This window comes from Dicentrarchus labrax, unplaced genomic scaffold, assembly GCF_905237075.1.
Source record: "Dicentrarchus labrax unplaced genomic scaffold, dlabrax2021, whole genome shotgun sequence".
NCBI lineage: Eukaryota > Metazoa > Chordata > Actinopteri > Moronidae > Dicentrarchus > Dicentrarchus labrax.
The window spans coordinates 9,354,383-9,376,894 of NW_026136711.1; the positions used below are offsets into that span (position 1 = coordinate 9,354,383).

Here is a 22,512-nt window from a genome sequence, read left to right on the forward strand (position 1 = left end):
AATATATGGAAAAAGGAAAATGGTCCAAAACATGACGTGATTTATAATCCAAAGCCTATTTTTGAACCAGAAAGTCATATCACGCTTACAGTTGGCTAAAAACTGCTGAACATATGTTCAGCGTGTGTGTTACACACTTGGCCTTCACCCCTCTGAGGGATAACCGGAAGTCAGGATATCCCCCTCACACCCATGAGAGCATCCCCTTGTTCTGCCCACGCAGCTCCACAGGTCATCAGGCAGTTCTGGACCGGACTGACCACTACCGGCCCGCCGCCCGTAGCCGCTGCTTTCATTACTACAGACAGCGAGTGGTCCTGGAGGACAGTACAGTTTAAAGTGGAGCTGCCATCTGTTCCTCCACCAGTGCCAGGACGGTGAGTGACTCACATAACATGCGTGTTGATGTCAGTAAAGAAGCTAAAAACTGCACTGCCAATCTGAACGTGCCTGACAGAGATGTTACCACACCAGGGTTACTTTTTTGTTTTTCAAATTTAATATCAGGTAAGAGATTTCTACCTTCTGAAAGAGGCTTTCCAATGACCTCACTTGCACCTACAGTGCCTATCATTTTAATGTTTGTCTGGAAAGAACAAGCTCAGGGATAAGTGTAACACAATGGCTGGTTTCTCTCATTCTTGTTCCTCTGCCAGATGTGACCCAGCCACACAAACACTTATTAGATATTAGACGCAGTCAGGTGAGCTTGTTTTCATGATCGGATTTAACCTAACTAACCTTCTTAATGCCCTACAAATGATGCCTGTCCTCATTCGTAAGACGGTAATACACAGCACAATGAGGAGAAACAGGTCACTGCCTGCATTCGTAAACTAATCACAGCTTTATCTGATGAAGGTGAACCTCACTGCGGTTTTATTATCTGCTTACTAAAGCGCAGAAGTGACAAGATAAATCTGAAGGGATTACAACCCATTTAGGATGTGTAGTCAGCAATTATCACCAAATTCTGACCTTAGTGAGAACATTATTAAATATCACACATTCCTGGCATGCTGTGATATTGAAGTATGATTTGAAAAACACACCAAAATCACACTGCACACAAGACAAGCAAACAGTTTGTTACAAATTGAAAACCTGTATTGTGCAGACAATAAATAGTGCTTACAAAGGGATTTTTGTCTTCTACACAGACAAGGTTTCTGTTTACACTGTTGATATGAAACACCATCGACTGAATCAATGAGACTCAGACACAGCTCGGGGGTGTGACTACTGATACTGGAGTGGGACTGGTCGACTCGGTCACATGCACATCTCCCCCATGTGGCATCAAAAAGGACGTTGCTCAAAACAGTCTGTTTACGAAAAAAAGTCTCTGCTTGTCTATGGCGAACACATGACCTCCATTCTTCCTGCTCCTCCGACAAGGTGAAGTGAGGGTTAAGGTCATGTTCCTCTGAGCAGAAGTGGAGCTCGCCGCATGCGTCCCCGTCCACCGGCGGCTCCATTTCTAGAGACATAGCCTCCAAGGTTCGCTGGACAAAAACACCAGGACGCCCACTGACTGTGGGCCAGGGCACTGGAAGACTCCGTGCAAGGTCTTCACTGACAGAACCAGATATCAGCAACTCTTCACAGAAGAAACCTTGCTAAGGCCGGTGGAACCTGCAAAGGGGGAAAGAGGGGAAAAGTGTGAGCGTGGGCTGAAATATTCACATAGGGTTTCATCAATCATGAGTCCTATTATTAGCCCAATGGACAGTGCTCTTAAAAGCAGCCAATGGCCTCTCCTCAAAAATGGGGTCTTGCGTAAGCACCACCCTGGCTAATTCAGGATATTTTTTATAGCTACAGACAGTCTTGACATAAGCAAAACGTAAGCTAAATATATGCGAACATCTATTATAGTGGAGAGGTGGTGCAAAAGGGTGCAACTTTCTCATCTCAGGGGGCCTGCTTGCAGCTAAATTTAAGCCTTACTCTGCAGGGTGTGCACTCATTGATGTGAAATTGTCGGATAATGCACCTTTGAATCTTTGAGTCGCACAATGTCACACTGACCCTCTTAGACATCACCCGCTAACAATAAAGCAGGCAAAAAAAAAGAGCAAAAAGGGAGATAATAATATCACACCGACCTTGTCAGATGCTTGCTCGAAGAATGAACTTCCATCTCGTTGCTTTTGAACTCGTTCAGCTCCTTCCGTATCGCCGCCTGCGGAACAAAGGCAACAACAGGCGTAAGCCCAGGTGCGTCCCCTTCATACATCGATGCAGGCGCTCAGGTGGTGAAGCTCAAATGAGGATGTTATGAAAGCGGAGAAACATCTGCCGTTTAGGCGCCGATTATGTAAGCTTAACTGGGTTTAATCTTTCACACCCACAATCAAAGTTTGTGACAACCAGGAGGTTGTATTAGAAATGTTTATCGTGACAGGCAGGGTCTCTGCAGGGCATCCCCAAAGACATTTAAAGTCCTTTTTAATACCACAGAGAATGTAATGTGATACCTGTTTCATGATCATTGCAGCACATTTATGATGAAAACCCAGAGGGGTAAATATACCCTAGGATTATTTATTACTATATCACATATTTTCACTACTCCTAAATTGCATATGACAATAATTCCTAATGATATATTCAATTCAATTAATGCAACCTGTACTTGGATAAGTGGCATAACATGAATGGATGGATTAACCAATGAAGAATTACTCTTATTCTTATCCAATGTGGCTTCAGATGCCTATTATGAGACTATGAGTGTCGTAGCTGCTGCAGCAACAGTAGTGGCAGTTGCTATAGGTGAGATGGTGCTGACTGAAAAAGGAGTAAACAGCCTCCTGCAGCACAGTGTGTAACAGCCCACAATCTAAAAACAGTTTAGACTTTTGCCAAGGTACTTTCTAAGGCCTTTATGAGGAAACTGAATTCAATACTTTTTAAGACTTTTAAAGACCTGCAGAAACCCTGGAGAGAGGCTGACGCAGAATGTGGCCACTGAATCAAATTCTTGCACCATTTTAATATATAAAAGTGTTGCTGATCCTTCCTAAAAACCGGGGATGGATTTTTTTAAGCTACCTTGTCAGCAGCTGACAGTCTGGTCCAGGGCTTGTCAGCTCTCCTGTCGTAGTCCTGAGCTTTGGCCACTTCCACATAGTCACTGAAACGAATGAGGATCTTTCTGTCCCGCAGCTCGTCCACTGTCGGCCGCTGGTTCAGCTGGAAAACATACAAATAAATGTCAGCTCATCAGCTTATCAATGCATTCAATCAGCAAAGAGCTTGGTGATAAAAGGTAAATATTAATAAAAAACAGCAGCAGGTTGGGTATTAAGGTTCTGTTGTGGCTGGTCCACGTGAGGGACTCCCAGTCAAATGTGGGATTAAATGGATGAAATTCAAAGAAACAGCTCGGATCAGTGTAGCTGCCTACCTTTCTGTTCAGCCGCTGTTTGATTTCCCTCCTCTCCTCCTGTTCCGTCTGGTCATTTCTTTCTGTTGACACAAAAAAAAAGACAAATATTATAACCAAAAAGCAAGTCCAAATCATTCACTTGCATGTATTAACTGGGTAAATACACTGTCACTGTTTGTATCATGGCACTGGACAGTTGATTAAGTCTGTGATTAACAGAGCTAATATCTCTTATCCCCCTCACAATCAATACTCCTAAGTGAGCCGGGTCTGCAACTGTGCTGAGGACAGGACTTCAGCAGTGGATCAGTGCTGAATGTGACACGAGCAGATTAGAGCACTAATGGGATTTCTCTTTATTAGATGCAGCAGAGAGATCACTAGATGTCACTTCATTTATTTTTAATCTCCTTCTTTCATTCCAAACAAATTTTGAGGTATTTGGCAATGAGGCGGGCACGTGTCACAGTCCGAGTATATTTCACAGGAAGGCATGACTCAACTGTTTGCATATTTCCAGAAGGCTTTCAGTTTGTGGTTGGGAGAGTGGGTGAATGAATGTGTTGTGGTTCAGGGTAAGTGTTTAGCTTGAACACATGTTGCTGTGCAGAGAGAGACGGGGTCAGTGATGAAACAGGCAGCTGCTCAGGGATCACAGGTGGCCCGTCTCAGCTGGGAGACACAGTTCACTACGAATGCGGGACTTTATCCCCCACGCGGCTGTTTTATAATTGTTCTGTATTGTGGGGACAGCTCGGCTAGTTTCACAGTTTTGAAGTGCTACGATCTGACACCTTCTCCCTGCAGACGAGGAGCTATTATTCTTCTGAATAAAACAGTGTTGTCGCTTCAATGAGGATTCAAATATGAGCCCAGATCCACAGATAAAAGAGGGCACTACAGTCAACTAACTGCTCAGTAGGACCCCTATAGAAATAATAGTGGAGTATTACATTGATTTTAGGGATTTGTGGGCGGGGGTCTATCATTGTCCATGATGTCTATATTTGAATATTCTTCTGCAAATATATGTATATATAAAGATATGCAAAAAATATATTTTTATTGCTACCGGACGTGTGGAAATAGTATCGATTCCAAAATACAGAACAGGGAGATAAGGTCCTGTCTGTAATACAATAAATATATGTTTATCGGCCGATTATTTTCTCACTTGATTCATAAGGTCAAAAAATACAAATTATAAGTCCATCAAAAATGCCCAAAGCCAAAATAACATCTCCAATTCACTTGTATTGTCTAAACAACAGTGCAAAAGCCAAAGATATTCCATAATAATAATATAAAACTGAAAAAAGAAGGAAATCGTCACATTTGAGATGATGTAAACAGAGTTTTTGTTTGAAAAATGACTCAGTTATATATTAAATTGTTGACAATTTCCTGTCATCCACTGGTTCATAATTAGACTTATTATTTCAGCTGTAAAAATACTAAAAAACAACACATATTATAATAATCACAATTTGAAATAACATTTTTGTTTTGTCTTATTTTGAAATACCCAGTCTCAGTCTATAATCACTTTATTAAAAAGTCAACTTTAAACGTTTTTTTAATGCAGACTGAAACAATAAAGTCAACATAGCCTTAACCACGGCTGATAGGATGACTGATACAGTCGAAATACATTTTGGATTTTAACTTTTTTTCCTTCAAATTAAAAGTATATCTAAACCCACAGTCCCACAGTGAGATCTATTTAAATGTGTCACAGACAGAAAATAGCGCTGGTTTGCTCAGTTTGGGGCGTTTGGAGCTATAAACCGGTATCGATGGATGAACTACTCACGCTTTAAGATGTTCCGACTCTCCAGCTCCTCCACGGCCGGCCTCTGGCTCAGTCTCCTGCGGAAAAACACCAGAATTACGTTCTGGACCATGTCTCCCCCCGACGCTGCTGCCCGGGGTCTCTTTCTCCAGCCCCCCTCCACAAAGTCTGTTCAGTCTTTTCACTACTACTAGCACTTTAGATGCTTGAGCCGGTGCGCAGAGCGCCAAGATCCGCACATCCAAAAAGCAAACACCGCGTCCCACCTCGAGTCCAAAAAGCGGCTTATTTTGCTATTATAACATTTAAGGCTCCACATCGGGAAAAAAGTCAGGCTGCGCGTTTAAAATCACGCGTCAGGGCCAGCTCAGTGAATGAAAAGAGGGAGACTTCCCCTCCAGGAGCAGCTCGGTTGCTGTAATGTTCCAGGAGCGCTGATGGGAAGTTTGGAGAGAGGAGCGTTGGTTGGAGTCCCGGCGGAGGTGTGGAGGATGCTGAGCGCTCTGAGCTGTTCTCTGAGTGGAGTGAGTGGTGCTGCAGCCTTTTACCACACAACACTAATGTGAAGGGGTGGGACTGAGGAGGAGATTCCCCATGCGCGCGCACGTACGCACGCACGCACGCACGCACGCACACGAACACACAACCCTGCTGCAGCAGAGGGAGCTGCTTCTGTACTGTGGTGGGACAGCTTTATCAGGAAAACACAAGTATAACCGGGCTGGTAGTCAGGGTAAACCCACCTGAACTCACTTCTTCATCGACAGCATTCTTTACAACAACGTTTCACATAAAGCAAATACAGCATCTGCATTACTGAACAACAGATTTAAAGCATCTGATGGTAGGGAGTGGAGCATCAGCAGGACAGGTAGCATAAATGTTTAATGGCTGCTCTGCACAGAGTTAGACTTTCATTTTCTGTCAGTCTTCAAAATGCTTACTTTGTCCAAAATCCGTCCAAACAGTCCCCAAACCCAAAGATATTTCATTTACAAAAGATATAACAGAGAAAAGCAAAATGTGAGTATGCAAGTGTTCTGCATTTTTGTTGATTTTTCTTTTTAACTGACGATACTTACTGATTAATCAACCTACCATTTCAGCACCATCAAGGAACTGATGATATAAATACACAGAGAGGACAGAGAGAAAATGAAAACAGAGGTACTGTTGCTGATACCAGCACTTTTGTATTTATGTGTTAATTGTACGCAGCCTGCATGTTATACAGGATAGGGGGGTTTGGCACACCCGGATTTAGCCTGTGTTAGTTCTCAGCATTCCACATTACCTGAATTTTAGGATTCCTCACATGACTTTCCAAGATAAATTTCGACCCCGCCCCCAACACACTCACTGCCACTAAATTTGCCACGCAGCTGTCAAGACAGCGCTGGATTCCAAAGACAAACCTCTTACATTTCCTTTTAGGAAATATAGGCCATATTGAGCTTAATTTTTTGATTTTTTTTCAAACTAGACTGCATTTTATCCATAAAAAAACGACAATCCTTTCCTTGATCCTTTAGTTATAAGGGTGATATGGAAAAAACTGATAGTGCTGACTTAGAATGGCACATGTACACTGAAGGTTGAAGTCCATGGGCCAGGTGGGAAAATATGAGCACGCAAAATAATGCTAAACCCCATAATTAGACTCTTGACTATTCTGCCTTATAAAGACAAAATGCAGCCATTATATATTTAATCACAAGACCTGAATTAGACTTTTTGATCCATTTTAATATACAAATATATATATTTTGGCCAAGAAATTCTGTGGAAACCTCTTTTTTAGTTTGCAGTAAATGCTCTGATTGTGCGATACTATGCTGCATCGCCACAACAATTCAATTCAGTTTTATTTGTATAGCGCCAATTCATAACAGAAGTTATCTCAGGACACTTTTCAAATAGAGCAGGTCTAGACCGAACTCCTTATAACATTATGAGGGGGAAGGGGGGTGGCTTCATAATGAAGAAAGAAGCCCCCAGCCAAACTAATGCTAAAGCTAATTAGCTTAGCAGATCTTAGTAGCGGCCATCATAGCTTTTGATTCTAGTATAATTAGCAAAACAGAGATACATTTCATTCAGCTCTGCACTATAAATAATTCAAATAAAGCTAAATTCCTTAAACAAACTATTAAAATGAACAAGAAAGCCAAAAGAACACATGTTGTTGGTATACTGATGTTCCTCAAAGCCTTTCCTCACAATAATCCAAAGACAGAGTGTTGTATAAGCAGTTTTTAGTTAGAGTGTAGGTTACACAATGATTTTTGGGGTTAAAATAATCACCTTAAAAAGGCATGAGATGAAGGCATCACAACCTGTCTTTCTGTTATGCAGTTCGCCAGCCAGCCTGAAATTAAACTCTTGTTTTTCTCAACTATTGCTTTTTAGGTCAGAATTAATCACAAACTGTCCAGCTGCCCAAAGAAAAGAAAAAAAGTAGCTTTATTGGGCAGCCCCCCAGATGTAACCACGTTTACACTAATGTGATGCAAAGTGCTGCTGATCACAGCATAAGAGCACAGAACAACCCTTCCCTGAATAACAGAGCTTAAATAAAGATAATCAGTCACGACTCACTTGAGAAAACGGTGCAAGCTTGTAATAAAATCCACTTTTATAATCATCCAGAAAAGGGTCAGACCACAACGTATTCACACTCTAAGTGTTGTGAGATGGAACTATGATTCACACCAGCGGCAGGGACAATGTACAGAAGACTTGGTGAGCAGAAAATTAGATCAGATGTTGTTCTGACCAGCACAGGAGCTTAAAGTGCTGACCAAAAAGGGACATTACATTTACTGGGAACACAGTGTCTTTTTCGGAGCAGGACAACCCCCGCATCCTGCAAATTATTGAGGTGGACAGTCTTTTAGTCTGGTTTCACAGCACGGCAAGCTAGCATCATCTTTAAATTGTCACAATGATCTCTGAAGTACTTGCTGTCCCCTGCAACTGCTCTTTAAGTATAGTTAGAATAACATTGACAGGGATTCTGTCATCTATGCTTAAGAATGAATTTGATACTGTAGGCTTTATATTTAAATATAATATTTTAAACCGCAAAAACTTTTCACTTTCTTTTTTTTTACTACTTTCTATGTGTTACTAAAACTAGGCATTGACACTACTGCACAACTATGCATTTACCTTACCAACAGAACAGAATGCTGATATTGGACAATGCAACAAAACCTTGGATAATGTTCAGTGACTTTTGTTAAATGTCCAATGCCAACGCTGAGGTATGGTTAGGTTAGACAACTACAAGGTTAAGATTGTGGCTATGGTTAATAAAAACACGAATGTTCAAGCTTTCCTGCAGGTTTCTTGAAAACAAAGTTTCTGTTTACATCTAATGTTTCTAACCAAACCCACTGTGTGTCCTTGACATCTAACACCTGTTTAATGCATTTTTTTCTTTCTAAAACATTTACAAAGCTGATTTTTTTAAATATCTGGAATGGAGATTTATTTGTACTGTGCATGCTTGTATTCATGCACAATTAGGGATGGGACGATATTATTGCGTATCGTCATTATAAAAACACTAAATTACCATTATTGTGATAATCCTGTGAATATCCTCACACGGCTTGACTTTAAAAAGCTGTCTAGCTCTCCAGCATACAGTCCTATATTCATTTCCTGATTTATTTAGAGCAAGTGGACAATGGGGATCTCACATCTTTCCAGTCATTCCAGTATCCTAAACCTGTCACCAAGGCTGAAGGATCGGCTTTCCCGGCTTCAAACCGGACGTGTGGAAATAGTATCGATTCTAAAATACAGAACAGGGAGATAAGGTCCTGTCTGTAATACAATAAATATATGTGTTTCTTAACTAAATGTAAGATAAACTGATTCCAGTATGCTTTAGTGCCATTTTAACTGTATGAAGTTTATTTTCATGATTATCGTGAAAATATTGTGCATTGCAATTATTCTGGCCAAGACAATTGTCACATGAATTTTTCACATCATGCCTGTGCACAATACAAACAAAAGTGGGTGAAAGAGTGAAACAGATTGTGACTGTAAAAAAGGATTTTGGCTGTGCGTGTGAGTTCTGACATTTAGACTGAGAAAATAAAGGGATTGCATGGTAACAAATCTCTCTCTGTTATTAGCAAAGAGCATTGTACAAAACATTCAGGCAACAGCTTAATGTCTCTTCTCAACATTGCTGGCGACAGGTCACATTAATTCAGTAAGTAACTTGACAGGCCAAAATGAAACTAGTCTGTTTTTAAGTTATACTAGAGCCGCACAACTAATGGAAATATTATTGAAATCGCAATATGGTTAAGTGCAACATGCAAATCACAAGAGGTGCAGTGTTTTGATGGATATAAAATGTGACAAAACAGCATTATAATGAAGTACTGTAATCTTGTTCTACAAATTTAAGGTGTTTTATGTCTCCCCAAAAAAGTCACAAATTAAACATTTTCAGGATTTTTATAATTTTTAGTGAAAATAATTTGAATTTTAGTTCAAATAAAATTTGTAATGCAAAAATGATGATTCCCACACTAATGGTGAATAATATTCCAATATAAAAAAATAAATAAAATTATGTTTTTACCATATGCAGCCTTAAGCTATACTATTTAAACTGCACAGGTCCTGAGCGGTAAGAGTGTCTCATCTGCTCTGTATATATTTATTTTTATAATGCATACTGAGCATCGTTGGCACAAAAATTCCTTCCATTCCATCTTGTCTCATTTTTGGGTTGGATTTTGAGTGTGTAATAAGCAACTGTGTCTTTTAGGCACATATCAGGTAGTTGGTATCAGCAGATACTCAATATTAAAGGACTTGGATGGCCAAGAAAACTTGATTAGGACATAGTAGTAGTTCCACAGGGGACTTAATTGCAGGTCTGTTACAGAGGTGTAGTCTGGTCTCCTGCATGGCAGTCAGAACATTGGCACTGGACATCATTAGGTGCAGAATTGTCTGAATACTAACATTATTCCTAGAAATAATGGACTTACCATTTTAAAGCCTTCTGTAACACTGTTCTGACGAGATGATGCATTATTCTGACATAATAACCCAATTTGCAAATGACTTCAAATCAGTTCAGCTCAGACTATGTCAAAGACAAAATTATGGAAAACCTTTCATAAGTGGCAGCATTTTGTCCACAGCCCTGAGAATAATGCCAGGGCGGATGGCACATCCCTAAAATAAGCCTCCTGCCCTGTGACAGCTTCAGCTGTAACTGGGACCACTGAGGGCTTATAAAACAGGACCACAGACTTGGCAATATTGGAAGCTGAGGAGAGTCGATGTGCTAAATGGAGCAGAGCTATAGTAGGATGTGTGGTCTGCAGTGGAAAACATTTCAGGTCAATAGCATTTGCCTCAGTTCACACAGTGAATCAAATCTGATTTGGCCTGCTTCTCACCCCAAAAAGATGTATCAGATGTATTTTACATTCAAACATTGATTTAAGTGCTGTGGATTTAACGCAAACTTCAAACACCATAAAAGCCAGAGTGAGTCAGCCTGTTTCTATTTTGCCAAACAAACCTATTGGGCCTTTAGTCAGAGCCTCCTGCAGCGATGTGCGCTTCACAAGTACTCACCCACTCTTCTTGGTCAGAGGTAAAAGTTCCTCGTTTGTTGGAGAACACACCAGCATGTCAAAGCAATGAGCTGCCTGTAAGAGCAGGGGCTGATGGGAATGTCAGCCCATGAAAAACTGGAGGAGAATGGGATGAGTCAGGCGCCACGGGCCGGGCGGCGGCCTGCTACTGCCTGCTACTGCCCACTGAGGTGTGTCCTAATCTCTCGCTCCTTCCCCTCTATGACAGAGCCCGAGGACAGCAGTGCCACGGTCGGATGTGGAGTCTGAGTGAGCCCAGGACGGCCCGGGGGACGAGGGGGGCAATTGGGGGGTAGTTGCCAGAGATAATTAAAGAAAACCTCTTTAATGGTAGCCTACCAGAAGCTTGGCATTTATGTAACTTGGTTGTGGTTCAGGACTTGGATGTATTTAAGTGCTGACCTGGATGTCTCCCACTGTTACTAGGTCACATGAATATGAAAGACTGTGGCTATGAGCTCTCTGCTGCTTCGAAATATACACGGAGATATAGAGTTATGAAAACGCTAAGTACTGTAAATCACTCAAGAGCTTTCCAACTACCTTTTAAAACTCCCTCTGTTCAAAGGCTCGCTGTGCTATTGATGATAGATGAAGGGGACACATTCAAAGACTCAGACATGAAACCAAGAATCAATTCTTTATCTAGCCAGTTGTTTGTCTCTGAGGCTTTGCCCTTTACCACAGGTCCACAGATCAAGTGGGGATCATGTCTGGCTCTCAAACAACCCGCTGGGAGCACAGTGTGGAGGAGGTGACTTCAAATAACATGGTCCTGGCTTGGAAAACTATAGGTAACATAAGCTATAAACTTTCACACTAAACAAACTTCAGGTGGCTCTGTGAGCTAAAGCACATATCCATCATCCAAAAATACAAAACAAAGACAAAAGAACAAGACTTAGTGTCTGCAGTCATGCTAGCAGGGTCTATGAGGCTATATTAGGGCACTGTGGTGCTAACATGCCCACAATAATAATGCTAACATGTTGCTGATGTTGAGAAAGTATAGTGTTAAGAAAGTTAGCATGCTTAGGCTGATGGGAATGTCATAGGCAAAAAGCAATTAAAATGCATCCTAAGTGGAACATGAATAGCTGCACCAAATTGCATGGCGATCCATCAGATAGTTGTGGAGATATTTCACTCAGAACCACAAATGTGAATGTCATGGTGACGTTAGAGGAAAAGAGGGATCACCAAAATCATCAGGATTCAACGTGTGGGGACCATGAATGTCTCACTCCATGCCAATCCATCTTGCAAGCTATCAAATAGTTAATAGATATTCCACCAAAAGACAAAAATAACTCAGGCGGCCCATAAATGTTTGTACAAAATTAGGTTGTACAAACAGTTGTAGAGAGATTTAAGTCTAGACCAAAGGGTTGGACTGACCGATAGACGGATGGACCAACAGACCAACATTGCTAGTGCACGGCTAAGAATCTGAGTTTGACTTATTGTCCTTTCGAAGTACACTAACTTCCCTGAAACAACTAACCAAACATTGATTTCCTAAAACAATGGACATCCATTAGCCAACGTAGCAGATGTAACCTATTTAAAAATCCATTTCTGATTCTGTTTGCATAATGAAAACTCTTACTGGGAAGCCAGAATCAATGCTGGGGATGGAAAATGGCCAGACTGGAAGAACAAATGTACACCCTACTGTATCTATTTATTTATAGCTTCACAAATGTAGCAGGAGGTGACAAGCAAACAAAATTAGCAACATATGTCACAGGTCACGTCTCTGATCACTGGGGATCTAACCCTAATTTGGCACAAGGTTAGAAAGGAGAGAAAAACAACCAGTGTTCAGTGAGTGGGTGCAGAGGCTTTGAGACTTTTGACATTTCAATTAGAGGGTACTCACAGCCAGATCCCTCGAAAAAAAGCCATTGTATAACGTTAATTACTGCATGTGGGACAGGGATGGTCTATAGTGGTGACAACATGTAATTTGAGGATTTCGCTTTATGCCATATATGTTCAGGCCGTGTCATCCGGTGCTTACGTCTCTCCAACTGCTTCACAATATCTGCCAACTCCAGTCCTGTAATTGGATTGATGCCCGGCTGTGATGCTGCTCACTATAAAGGCACAAATAGCAACCGGAGAGGCCCATCCTGAGAGAAACGTTCCTCTGTGTGAAACCACAGAGACAAAAATTACACACTGTCTTCATTATTTTAACCCTCAGCTGACTACAGACGTGCAGCAATACTGAACACTGCTCTTTGTTTTAAAACAGTGAAGAAGGGACTTTAAATTTGTGTGTTTGAGTGTTGCTGCAAAATTGCACACACACACTGGCACATGAAAATGATATAACATCTAAATGATAAAATACATAGCATGAGATTCACTCAAAAACACCACATTCTCTGCAAGGCGGAGCTGTTTGCTTACTGTCAGACCACCTATCAAATAAGCTACCTACAGGAAGGGTAAAGCGAACAGCTGCAGTGGTCCAGACATACAGATGTGGACTTAATGATGTTGCCACCTACAGGTAAATACAGAGAGAGATGGAGCAACCCTAACAGCTGTACCACCTTCAGGCAATGAAAGGCTTAAAGGGAAAGAAAGAAAGAAAGAAAGAAAGAAAGAAAGAAAGAAAGAAAGAATGAAAAACTGAATTCATAAGCGATGAATGATGATGAGCACACCCTTACTCAATTTGATACACTCGGGGGTTTTGCTGCTACAGCGTTACTTACAGTAGCGCATGGTGGCTAAAGTTAGCTTTATGACTCTTTATGTCTCCCTACTTGTGCTAATGCTACACCGTGCTGTAGATTTTACCATTCTGCTGTAGTTAACACTTTTTGCTACAGTGGTCATGATAGTGATATGTTGTTATGACCATCAGCAATGGTCATAACAACATATCACTATCTTTTTACATCATGTTGCTATACCAAGTGATCGTGTCAGAAGAGAAATGTTTCTTGTTTTGACAAAGATACTTTGATTTTGTGTAATATTTTAGATTTTGTGGCGATATGACAAGATAAAGTGACCTGTGGTTCTAACGAGAAGTCTTGTTTAAACAGAATAATCTTTCCTTATAGAATCATTTTGCACATATTAACAAGGAAAATGTCATAACGAGAAAGGGGTCTTGTAATATATTGAACATTTTCAACCGAGCAATTTGTCGTATTCATTATTGTTATTTTTTGGAATGGCGGCAGCACTCTGCTTCCGTAGCTCAACAGCTTCCTTCTCTCTCCAAAGTGACCAGGGGCTCAGCCGACAGCCCCTGATACTCTCTGCACTCTTAAGCAGAAAATATGCTCCAGTTAACAAAACACTTACCTTCTGCAGGTCAAACACACAACAACAAACACGCAAACAGCATTATATAAAAGAAAAAAAACTGAAGTACAACAGTCATTGCCTGCAGGTCGGGAGAGGGTCAAAATGCAGCTAAAGGAGAATGCTCCCTCAGACCTTAATTCAATTCAATTCAGTTTTATTTGTATAGTGCCAATTCATAACAGAAGTTATCTCAGGACACTTTTCAAATAGAGCAGGTCTAGACCGAACTCCTTATAACATTATTTACAGAGACCCAACAGTACCACCATGAGCAAGACCTTGGCGACAAGGGCAAGGAAAAACTGCCTGTTAAAAGGCAGAAACCTAGGACAGATCCTTCGGCTCTAGGTGGGTGGTCATCTGTCTCGACCAAATGCTGTCGCATTACATGCTGAAGTTACTTTTCTTGCCCATAGGTGGCGCAGTTTGGGCTGCTGGGCCTAAATTCTGCATCAATTACACTGTCTATCCTATTTAATGAATTCAATGTTATGCCCCGAGTAGGCAGACTCTTTGTTGTATCAGACATGACTGTGCTCTTCACTATTGTGAAAGCAGAGCACTCAGACATTTCTGCATTTTGTGAAAGCGATCACTGAGGTTTCTTGCCCGCGGGAGGGAAAAAAACAGGGAGGGAAACCCAAGAAGAGCATGCATTAATATTTCATCTGGGGTGAAAGGGATTATGAAACTGAAAATATTCTCTGCAAGGGAGAGCAGCCAGCCACCATCTGACAGCCTTGGTTGCCTGGAAACTGCTATTGAGCTGAAGACCGTTCATAGAAATATAATTTTAAAAGGAGAGTGACTATAAAGGGGATTAAAGATCATGCCTCAACGACACGTAAGGAGACAGTTCCTTTTGAAGTCCGTGAGATGATCAGTATCAATACAGCCCCAACCTCCTTTCATTTCTACACTTTTTAGACACAATTCTTTCTTGCCTTTGTGGAGCACTCATTAGCAGAAAGAGGAAAATCTGTCTCAGCACTCAAAAGCTTTGGGATTTCTGAATGCTAATATTGCTGTCAGCTGCTGTGTGGACGGAGCAATACTGAGTTATTAATAGCGGTCGTGGAGAGCAGCTGTGGTTAGTCGCCCTGTCCTGCTTCGCACAGTGAGCTGCTGTGTCAGCAGAAATTGGTCTCTGTGCCACAAATATCCAATTATTGGTTCCTCCATGGCTCAGCGGACTGTGGCCAATACTGAGTAGGCTCCTGTCATCATCATCATCATCATTATCACTGCTGCGTGTCTTCTTTCCTCTGTCTCCCTCTTCCTTTACCATTGCTCCTGCAGCTTTCTACCATGCAACACCCCAGACTTGCTGACTGGAGTTTTACTCACACAGATATTTCACTGTTAGTTAGTCTTGTTTGTGGAGTTCCACTTTAATGAGCACGGCCAGAGAGATCTCTTGCTGCTCTCGAATTGCAAAGAACTGTAGTAGAAATGTCAATAAAACACAATTGTAGCAATGATATAAGTCTAATTCCTGAATTCATTAACATGATCTTTCATACTCTTGTTACATCACTCAGCTATGGTAGATAGCTTACATTGATAGCTTTATGCTATATGTCTAGACTGAACTTACAAGGTCAGACAAGCTAATCTGGTTAAACCCCTTTCACAAATGAAACTACCAACACAACTGGTTTCAGTTATTTCTGTTAAATAGTTGTTCCTCAACCTTTGCACTCCCATATATATAGGTATCTATATAGGGTTTCAACTGGTTAAATTTAAGACCTTGCTGAAACCATTATGAATGCAAGTTTCATGTCACGATTATTGTGGCCAAAACTGTGGTACACGATATTATCACTATAATCATGAAAAAGTACTTCACACTTTTGAAATGGCACTAAAACATACATTTTGTTAAGAAACTAAGTGCATCACAGATAGAAACCCCATCACTGTGTGTGTGTGTGTGTGTGTGTGTGTGTGTGTGTGTGTGTGTGTGTGTGTGTGTGTGTGTGTGTGTGTGTTTGTATTTCAGGCCTATTTGTGTTGCAACTTTATACAAATAACTTTAACTTCCTTAATCCAATCAATTTCTAAGACCTGGCAAAATCTTATTTAAGGCATTTTAAGACCCTGTGGACACCCTGCTATAAGCGGTTGCCATGTTTGAAAGCTCTGAAGACTACAGTTAACTGTCTAACAAGCCCTCATCAGACATGGAATAGGTAACATTTTTGGCTTGATCTATCTGTTAAAGGGGAACACCACTTATTTTACACATTTTGCACATCAAAGTCTGTTTTCAGGTCTTAGGGAGTACTACCCTTATGTGAAGAAAACTGTATAAAACACTGGAAACTCTGAACTGTTGGTGGTCACATTGCATTGAGGATAATGCAGGCGCATGGTTATGACAAAGAAGCAGAATAAATGGAATATAAAAAACGTATCTCTGGTTCCAATCCTTTTTTTAAACCGTCACAGTTGTTGCTGTTTTGAAGTGTTAAAAGTTTTAGTTAGGTCAGGTAAGTAATGTTCGCTATGGCAGTTTATTCAGACATGATGGGACAATTACAGAAAGATCCACAATGTGTGCACAATATTTGGCACCTGGTGCACGAGAGGAAGCCGAAAGCAGAGAGAAAAAAGCAGCGGTGAGTTAAAAAGTAAGAGTGTTCTTAGTTCTTTCACAGACTGCAGTAGTGACAGATTTTAAAACTTAATTTTCTATTCGTCAGTTTAATCATTTATTGCAAAGATAATTGTGCTGCCTGAAGAACTGGTCACACCTGCAGTTAAAATGACAACATTTTGTGGTGATTTCACGTCATTCCAATGGAATCACTGTGAGAATTCGCTCATGGGACGACTTAAGTCAAGTTCAAATTTAACAAACCTGAACTGTAAATTTGTGGTGTTGACGAACAGCAAGCCATGTGACAGTGCTGACCTTTGAGAGGGCGGAAAGTTTTAGTTGCTTATAGCAACCATTTTGCACCATTCACTTTTATTTATTTATGCAGCTGACATGAGGAAAGCTAAAAGTGCTTGTCTGATTATTATTGTGGTTTTGCCTCGCACCTTTTTAGAAAGTGATCTGTGACATAGCGAATGTGTTCAAAATGTTACAGACTTCTTACTTGGTCCAATCTTGTTGGACGACTGTCATAACTTTTAGGTAAAACTGACTAAGGTGCATGTAAAATTGCCAAGAAAGTGTGCTATAGGCTTCAGAATACTTGTTACATTTTGTCTTATCACCCTGTCTTTGTCAGTGGCTTTAAGTCTAAAAACTGTAGTTGGCTTCGTTCTTTTAACTTTAATTCACCCAGTTAGACTACTTTCCCCCCAGAGGAGCTCTGCCACCAAGTTAAACCTAAACCTCCGAACTGCACCGAAACGCTAACAAAGAATACCTTCAAAATATCTGCTTATCCTCTTTTTGTACTGCTGTTGCCAGCCCCAGCTCCTCTCATCTCTCACTCTCTCCCCAGCCTCTCCTGCAGGCTCACCCACAGGCCCATTACATGACAGGTCGAAGGTAACAAACAATGGATGGAATGAAGTTGCCCTTCTAAAAATAGAAGGCACGTTTCTGCAGAAAATTCAGGGGTTTGATGCTTCAGGGGTTTTTACTAAGTCATCAGATGCACAATCACTACCCTCTCACAACTCCACAGAGGATCAGGCGGGCTGCAGCAAAATCCCAGCAGTGTTTTTACAGTCTTTAAGTCTTTACAGTGACATTTTTATATAACGATGTCCTCAGCTGAGGGCATGAGCTGAGGATGCCCGCACAAAAGTATGTAACAGAGAACAGAGATGGAGATCATTGTAAACTGTGTCCAGCTCTCCAGAAGAGACCCGCAGGGCAGTGGGGACGGTTCAATCGGAGGGGAACAGGGGAAGAGAAAATGCAATCTCTCCATCAGCAGCGGGGGCCGGGGAGGAGAGAAGGCAAGCTGGGCTGTGACGTAGATAGGCAATTGATTATGGCTGCTGCTGCAGTATTTCGCCAATGAGAGCTAAATTTAGAAACAGAGGGTTCCCTTCTGCTATCCTGGGCCAGCCCACTGCTCTGCATTCTACTGCAGAGTGCAGCTGTAAGTGCTGAACATCAATGCAACATACCATGTGCTGTTCCATAAACATTAGTGGACGGGTTGAATCACAGCACAAATGAAAAGAGCACTGCATAATGAAGTTTTGTGAGAACCATCTGAGGATTAAAATTATCATTTTATAAAGTTATGGTTACAATGTGGAACACAGTGTTTGTACCCAAGAATGTCACTGCAGTGCAGCAATGCAGAAATGTACACTTACTGAGGCTCTGGAGGAGAGAAATTATGATAATGGTGTTTATAAAGAGATGTATAACGTAATAATGTAATGTATGTAAAGGATTTCACTTTTTAAGCACATTTCCCGAGAAATATGTCCAACTGATACTGTAGAACATTTTATATTTTGAAAAAAGTCATCAAATACTTTTAATAATAGAAGTTATAATTCACAAAATTAATTTTTTTCTGTTCTTGCTCTAATCTAGCTGCTTTAAAAACTACCTTTAAGTCCACCTCCACTCAAAAATCTCCTTCTCTTCTTGTCCGTACAGTCACTGCAGAATGATGTATGTGCAGAATTTGACACTAGAAGGATGTTTTCACATTCATCTGCTGAAAGTAGAAAGTTTCTCTGTGCTCATTGGAAATCTGATTTTAAGGGACGGGACTTTTCGACATCACAAATAGTCTGGAAGTCAGTCCTGGTCCAGTATGCAACTTGTACAGTGTGATGTAGAAACCCCAGTGCACATCCACTGAGAATGGACTTATTCATAGATCCTGACATTTTTGACGAGTGAGAAAAAGTAGATGACTTCTTAAGGATTTTAATGTGAAAATTATACTATATACTTACTCCAAGCAGAGTATTTGTATATGTCGTAAAACATGTCTAGAGGGGATCTATTGTATATGGACAGTAAACAAGCCTCTACTTCATGAATTCAATTTTAAATCGACATTAAATCCTCATATTTCAATCTCATTCCAAAAGGCTCGCAGAGAAAGGACCGACCATGAACCGCTGAAGGCTGAGTAATTTGCCTCCTTTCATTATCACCTGATGATGACTGCACAGGGTAACCCAGATGAATGCCTCTGCATTACGTTGCCTTGCATGTTTGCTGCTCTGCAAAAGAAATGAAGGCGAAAACTGATTGTTCTCTGTCCGAGATGGAGGCTGTTCTGTTCCTGATGTTGTACAAACAGCTGCGCCACACAAGGCCCTCCACAGCACTTAAAAACTGCCACGAGTACTTCAGACAGGACACAGCGTGCTAGCCACCTCCACAAATAATGCTCTGTTCCAATCAGCACGACTCATTCAATGCGACAGATTCAGTATGATTCATTCAGTGTGTACACAATCACTGGTGCTGGATGGATGTTTACAGAGCAGAGTTTAGAGAGGGTCCCTTCAGCTTTTGTTGTTGCTGTGCGGAGCTGCCAGGAGGGGCTCGTCATGTCCTCTGGCAGACCATGTGGTCAGCAGGACAGAGACGCTGGCAGACGAACACACGGTGCCGTCACCCCCGAACAATGGGGCATCTCAGCTGTCCGCAGCTCTGAGTCAGTTCATGTGAACGACTCTTGTTAACCAGCCAGTCCTGCCGTCAGTCACAGTCAGAGCCGAGAGCACTGCAGCACCTGAGAGAGCGGAGCCGGGCTGCAGCCACAGCGTCTGGCACAGGGCCTGACCCCACACTGACATTCACACAAAACTCCGCCACAGCTTTCACTTTTTGCAGGGGACACTTGTTTATATTGTCTTATTTAAGCATGAAAACGATCCCTAATGCCGCTATGAGGTAGTATTTTGTTGGCCTCCATCTTGGATGCCAATTGTCGCAGTTTTGTTGGACTGTACTTTCCAGAGATCACAAGAAACTATCACGATATGTCCCCTGATGTGATGTCTCCCACTTGGACTTCCTGCTTAGAAGTTTCAGTTTCTGTATTCGGCTCTCTTTTTGGTTCATCAGTGGTGGCTATCACTGCAAATACTAACTATCTAATTCTTAGAACACAGCACCATCTGTGTGTCATGGGATATTTCCTGAGAAGAAGCAACCGGACGCCTGAAGTTGAATAGTTTGAACTGGATTTTTACTCCTGGAAAAACCTTCACAGTCGTCACGAGGGACATTCACTAGCAGACTGAATTTCTTTCACTGTATTTCTATCCTAGACCAAGAGAGGTACAACCAGTGCCTGAATTGGACCACAAACGGTGCCAGTAATCCAAACCACAACATAACCCCGACCCTAAAAAGTTTTACTAACCAACCAAATCAATGAACACAGCCAATCAGAGGTTGAGTAGGACACCCACAAATACTCTAGTCTGACGTTAAATGCCACAGAAGGATGAAGAACAAGCAGAAGATGCCGACAAGTATAGGTGATTTACTTTGGAAACTTCGTGCACAGTGTCCTCTACCTGTGTCTCTGTTGCTGTGCTGTGTGTGTGTGTGTGTGTGTGTGTCTGTGTGTGTGGTGGTCAGAGGCAAGACAGAGAGCGGTGGAGAGCCGCACACTCACCACAACAGCCCCGCAAACAAAAAGCAAATAAGAGTAATTTATCAATGTAATCCGTGTCGGGGCATCAGACAGTCAGCGACAGTGAGTAAAGCAAGAATATTTTCACCTCTAACTTTGTTAGATGGTTAGACACTAGAGTTGGTGATTTTTGGAACAATGTAAAGATTAATAAAGACGGTTGGGGAGATTTATTTTGTTTCTATCGAGTTTGAATGAAGTGGGTTTTAAGATAGCTCAAAGTATAAGAGAGAAACTTGAATTTAGAAGGTGTAAGGTGGTATTTTTCTGCTTAATGCAAAAAAATACTGCTTTCTGACACGTGGTGAGTTTATTAAAAGGTGTTCACCGCTCATCTCCGAGCTACAACTACTGGGGTGGTGATTAGGGGGGCTCAGGCGACGCTGGCACAGCAAACACTCATTCACAAATCGGCAATCATCGATTGTTTGACTGACGGTGGCCAGTTCGAAATTTTAACATATCTCCCAACCCTAGCTCACATTTCCCAGCAGTAACACAGGTGTAAATAATAAAATCAGTGATGGTTGAATTCCATAGCTCCTTCAGTTTCAGGATCCTTGTGCACGCTGACTCACTGTCACACTGCCAGGGTTTACTGGCACAGAGCCATTGTTAATGTGTAGTGACACCTGTGTTTTTCCTACTCTGACAACTCAAAATGTCTCCTGTGAAGAAGGCCTATGAGGACAGTCATTTTGCCTGTATTCCTCTATGAATTCATTTCTGATATTTCATCCCACTCCCCACCTCCACTGTTTTAATTCTCTGTCACATCTGCTTTCCCATACTGTCAGAGATCCTCTCATGCACTAATTCTTCAGTCATCATATCATCATTGACTGTTGTACGCTACTTTTTAAAAGAAAACGGATACTTTTTTCCTATTGTCAACAAATCCCATTAAGAGTCAGACAATGTGTTCGTCTGTCTTTTCCAGCCCCTTTCGTTTCAGTTTATGAAACCTGGCTCAGTCGTGTCTTAAGAGCTGGCCACTGTAGTTTGTAGCACTTTTTTGGGGGACCAGTTTCAGATGCAGATTAATACACATTTGGTGCTCTAGTCAGTATTCACAGTAGCAGGATTGTGTATGTGGGGTGAGTCTAAATAAACTACAGTGTGTGTGTGTGTTCATGGTGATGACGGAAACATGTCACCCAATGCAACAGTGTAGTGTGGCTCACAGGTGCATTTTTAGTTAGTTTTTGAACAATGGAGCTCTATGGCAGAGAGGACTAAGATATATCACACAAGTCTTGTTAGTGGGATGAATTGATTGTTGGTTATGGATTGGATTTTTATTTTGACAGTTGTGTGTCTGAGCACTAAAGTCTATATCAGGAAATAATGTCATTTCTTATTGATCTCTCATTACTGAAGTGCAGTTTGGCACAGATGCTCCAGTCACAGGATGAATCACTGCAGTAATGTAACACATTGAGCGAACTATATGACCAGCGGGAAACTGCTCTGACCTCTGTCCTTAACCAGCATTGTGTGTACACTGTCCATAACCCAGCATCCCACTGTCACACTTGCCGCTTATGACACATAATTGATCATTTCCTGTTTTTATTATGCAAGACTAATCAGGAGTTTAGTTTACATAAGTGCAGTGTTTGGGATGTAGCTTGGTCTCACACTGTAACGCCCCCTGCAGACTACAGGCCAAAATGTTGCCAGCATCCTCGCTGACATGTACAGTAATTAAGTTCATGCTGTATTACGCCTTTTGCTATTCTGCAATTAGCTGGT

At 41.4% G+C, this 22,512-nt stretch overlaps 1 protein-coding gene and 1 long non-coding RNA gene across 3 annotated transcripts in view; one reads left to right on the top strand and one right to left on the bottom strand.

Moving 5' to 3' along the window:
- Positions 1–1,085: 1,085 nt before the first annotated feature.
- Positions 1,086–22,512, bottom strand: part of phactr3b (phosphatase and actin regulator 3b) — a 52,562-nt gene continuing 31,135 nt past the window's right edge. For both annotated transcript variants that reach the window (XM_051415465.1, XM_051415467.1), the window contains exons 9-13: positions 5,208–5,263; positions 3,413–3,474; positions 3,058–3,198; positions 2,109–2,185; positions 1,086–1,635 (exon numbers count right to left, since the gene is read on the bottom strand). In XM_051415465.1, the coding sequence (XP_051271425.1) occupies positions 1,620–1,635; positions 2,109–2,185; positions 3,058–3,198; positions 3,413–3,474; positions 5,208–5,263 (352 nt within the window). In that variant the 3' untranslated portion in view covers positions 1,086–1,619. The remainder of the gene's footprint in view (positions 1,636–2,108; positions 2,186–3,057; positions 3,199–3,412; positions 3,475–5,207; positions 5,264–22,512) is intronic.
- On the top strand, positions 7,033–14,871 carry LOC127372096 (uncharacterized). The gene is made up of 2 exons (XR_007886538.1): positions 7,033–7,111; positions 14,377–14,871. It is a non-coding gene; the product is annotated as an uncharacterized LOC127372096 (long non-coding RNA).